This window comes from Arachis hypogaea, chromosome 3 (genome assembly GCF_003086295.3).
Source record: "Arachis hypogaea cultivar Tifrunner chromosome 3, arahy.Tifrunner.gnm2.J5K5, whole genome shotgun sequence".
NCBI lineage: Eukaryota > Viridiplantae > Streptophyta > Magnoliopsida > Fabales > Fabaceae > Arachis > Arachis hypogaea.
Window position 1 is genome coordinate 12,472,338 of NC_092038.1, and position 3,847 is coordinate 12,476,184.

The window sequence follows — 3,847 nt, forward strand, 5'->3', positions numbered from 1 at the left end:
ACTCTATATCAAAATTAAAAAGTTCTGCGACAGGATACTATTCATTCTTGATTTCTTGCAAAACACATCGAATAAAAACCACCAAAAACAAAAGCAGAATTATTTAGAAAAGGAAAAAACAAATCTCCGAAGAAGTTAAAATTAAGCGCACAATTCACAACTGGGTTGGAATTTGGAAGGAAGCAAAATCAAATGGAGAAACTCGAACAGCCACCACAAAACTGGAGCGAAGCCGCGGAGGACCTCGCCGCCGCCGGAGACACCGACGGCGCCATCGCTTTCATCGAATCGGTGATCTCAAATCTTGAGCTCCAAACCCTAAAAGACCCTTCCGATTCCATCGTCACGCAGCTCCAATTGGCCTCCGCTCTCACCGAATTGGCCACACTTTACTCATCCAAGGGTTTCTCCCTCAAAGCCGATGAACTTAGAACCCGCGCTTCTCTCATCAAACAAACGCAACAAAAGTACCTTCTTTTTTTCTTTCCTCTTCCGTTTGAAATGCGACACTTAAATTAGGGATTCCTAAACAAAATGCCCCCCCCCCCTTCCATTTTCAGTGACGCGCGAGTTGGGAAAGAGTACGAGGGGGAAAGGATTGCACCGACTAATCTTGCTTCTTCTTGTTCTTCTTCGTCTTGCAAAGATTCTAACTTTAACGGGGATTTGGATCGTGGTAAAGTAGCGTAAATTTTCCTGCAAAAATTGGTTGCAATGTGCCTATGTTAATCGGAATTAGTTCTCTTTATTTATTTATTTATTTTTTATCTTCTGAAGGGCTTAATGAGAAGCATGCGGAATTGCCTGCTGAGACTTCCCCTCACAATGATTCTTCAGACGATGGTATGTTTTCAATTTTCATTATCTTGGATAACAATTCTTCATTACAATTGTTTGTTTATATATTAGTTCTTGGTTAAGTTGCTTAATTTTAGATTTAGAATCAATTGAGGTGTAGCATCACAGTCATAATCCACTCAATGACTTAAGGTGGAAGCTTAACTTCCTTAATTTTAACTTTAGAGACAATCTCACCTTAAAGAAGATGTTTCTATTTATGATTGTGCAATTTGTACATTTAAATATTATTCCCAATCCAAATATTGCATTTGCAAACAGTTGATGGAGACGATTGTCATATTGGCCTATAATTGTAACGTTAAGAGAAAAGTGCATTGTGCTGTCATAGTGACATTTGTGAACTAGAAAATTGAAGGGAAGCCAAAGAGTGAACTGGTAATTCTTTGTTTGGTTGGCAAAAATTAAAGTGAAGACAAAAGGGAGGGAGGCACCAAAAAGAATGGAAGAGGTAGAATGAAACAGCATGTGCGTGACTCTCATTAAAGAAAGAACATTTGGGTAGGTGAACAGTGTCATAACAGAAGCAAAAATGAACTTATAGGGAAAACACTAACATGCTTTATAAATATGTAGGTCAATGTTGAGATTGTGATAACCTTAAACTCTGTAGGAGTTAGAGGTTAGAGACCATGTATGCATTATCTGAATCCTTAAATCTCATTACGATAGTGAATTTTGTTTTTCTTCTCATCGATGGATGTAGGCATTTGGGAATACCATGCAGTTATTGTTAGTTTTTCCTGACGGGTTTATTTTCTTGGGGGAGGGAGGGACCAAGTATATATCTTCTAATAGATATTTCTTTTTGTTATGTCATTGACTTCCTTTCCTGTAGAAGCTGATCATATTATATGTTATATTAATGATGTTAGTTATTGAAATCGTGCAATTTGAATGATATTATGAAATGTCACAGATTGGGAAGCAATGGCAGATCGCAAGCCTGATGAGTTACTGCCCACAGTATCCTCAGATTGTATAGCTGGAGTATCAAATCTTAAATTGGAGAATTCTAAGAGTCCAGCCCCAAAGCGGCGTGGAAGAGGAACATTTTCTTATGAAAAACATGAACTTTATAGTGATCAATTACGTGATAGCTCAGTCGACGATGTTGAGGATGAAGGGAGTCACTGTAATTCAGAAGATAAAAAAGTTGTACAGAACGGTAAGCAATGACCCCTGACATTTCGATTGAACTGTAATAACTGGTTATGTGCTTAGTGTAAGATCTGCGTTTCTTGTATCAAATCTAATTGTATGTGGACTGTGGTGAAGCTAGGAGGTTATGAATTCTCATAATATATCAGATCAAAGATTCATTTTCATTTAAAAGATAATTTATCCTTTCTGCTAGGGGCAGTGTGTTGGAAGAGATTAGATTTTAACTATTGTTTTTTTCAATTCAGCAAAATACGGGACTGCACATGTTCTTGTTTTGGCTGACTTTCCACCAAGTACAAGGACAATCGAACTGGAGAGGCTTTTTGAGGACTTCAAAGATCGTGGATTTGTGATTCGCTGGGTTAATGATACAGTTGCTCTTGCAGTATTCCAAACACCTTCAGTTGGTAATTTCATAGTTTCCTGACTCTAGTATTATTTCTTACCATAAGCAGTACCATCATAAAATTTTCATGCATCAATATTTAAGAATAAGATACGCTGGAATCGACACCACCTTCCATTCTTGTGAACAATTTTTCCTGTTTCTACTCTCTCCCCTGCCCCTCCATGCTTGATCTCTAGTTTGATTTCCTGGCAACTTATATGAAATATTTTGTATTGCAGCACTTGAGGCTCGAAAAAGTATTCGTTGTCCATTCAATGTAAGGATACTTAGTGAAGATGATACACTCCTTGGTTCAATTAAAACTAAAGGTAATTGACTCCATTTGCACATTTCTAGTTTAAGTGGATTTTCACTTCCAATTGAAGAAAATAATAAATAACTATTAGACTCTGTTAAAACAGGCAGTCAGGCAGCATTAGATTGTCACTAGTAGTGAAAAATTTTTCTTGACTGTCATTCAATCAAAATCATTCAATTAATATGAGCACTTGTTCCTCAATTAGGGGTAAGATGAATTATCCTTGTCTTGATGCCATGGTTTTCTTGTTTCCTTCTTGTTTCAGACTTGGAACCACCACGGCAACGACCAAAAACATCTGCCCAAGCAGCACAGCGGCTGATTGCTCATGGCATGGGATTAAAGTTACCGTTGGTAGGATCTGGGTCCAGAGAACACAGAAAGCAAGAGGATGCCAGGAGGGACCGCATTGTTACCAGGCAAAAGTTGAGGGACGAGGCTTGGGGAGATGACTAGTATCTTCCACAGAATGGAAAAATGGCCATTGTTTTGTACAACCTGGTTTTTTTTTGCCCACGGTATCTACCAGTCCGACAGGTCAATGACTAATCCATTGCGAATGGCCAATGGGTTACTGCATGCACAAGGCAGGATTCAAACCTCCGACGCTGGCTTAAGCGGACGAGTGAGTTGACCACTCGATCTGGTTCCTTGATAAACTATTTTTTCACTACAGAATGGGCTTGCGCCTTTGTTTGTGGTGCCTGTTTAGATATCTATTATTGATTGCTAAATAAAATATTTATAAATAAAAAAATCTTAGACTTTTCTTCAATTTTTCATCGCAAATATTTATTTTAAGAAGAGCAACAAACACCTTATAACCTATAAGAGTGGCGAAACAATTTTTTATCGCAAATATTTCCTTTTGTTAAGCTGAAAAAGAAGAAAGAGTGAATAAGTTTTATGGTTTGAGTTGATCTCAGTTTCTCAAGGTAATTAACTCCATTTCTCAGCTTAGATAGTTTTATTTTTAAGAGTAAAGTATCGTTTTTGTCCCCAACGTTTGGGGTAAGCCCCAAAGTTGTCCCTAACGTTTCAATCGTCCTATTTAAGTCCCTAACGTTTCAAAATTGACTCAATGTTATCCTGCCGTTAGGGATCCATTAACAGAATTG

The 3,847-nt window shown here is 37.8% G+C and overlaps 1 protein-coding gene across 1 annotated transcript; it reads left to right on the top strand.

The window, feature by feature from the left end:
• On the top strand, positions 1-3,504 carry LOC112789536 (uncharacterized). The gene is made up of 7 exons (XM_025831472.3): positions 1-467; positions 561-676; positions 778-843; positions 1,778-2,026; positions 2,268-2,429; positions 2,650-2,739; positions 2,995-3,504. The coding sequence occupies exons 1-7, from the start codon at positions 193-195 to the stop codon at positions 3,183-3,185; spliced, it is 1,149 nt and encodes a 382-aa protein (XP_025687257.1). The 5' UTR covers positions 1-192; the 3' UTR covers positions 3,186-3,504.
• The last annotated feature ends 343 nt before the right edge of the window (positions 3,505-3,847 follow it).

Bases quoted from the DNA above. Each gene is read 5' to 3' on its own strand.
- LOC112789536 (XM_025831472.3), top strand. From the start codon at position 193: ATGGAGAAACTCGAACAGCCACCACAAAACTGGAGCGAAGCCGCGGAG. The intron at 844-1,777 runs GTATGTTTTCAA...GAAATGTCACAG, and splicing joins CAATGATTCTTCAGACGATG to ATTGGGAAGCAATGGCAGAT. The intron at 2,027-2,267 runs GTAAGCAATGAC...TTTTCAATTCAG, and splicing joins TAAAAAAGTTGTACAGAACG to CAAAATACGGGACTGCACAT.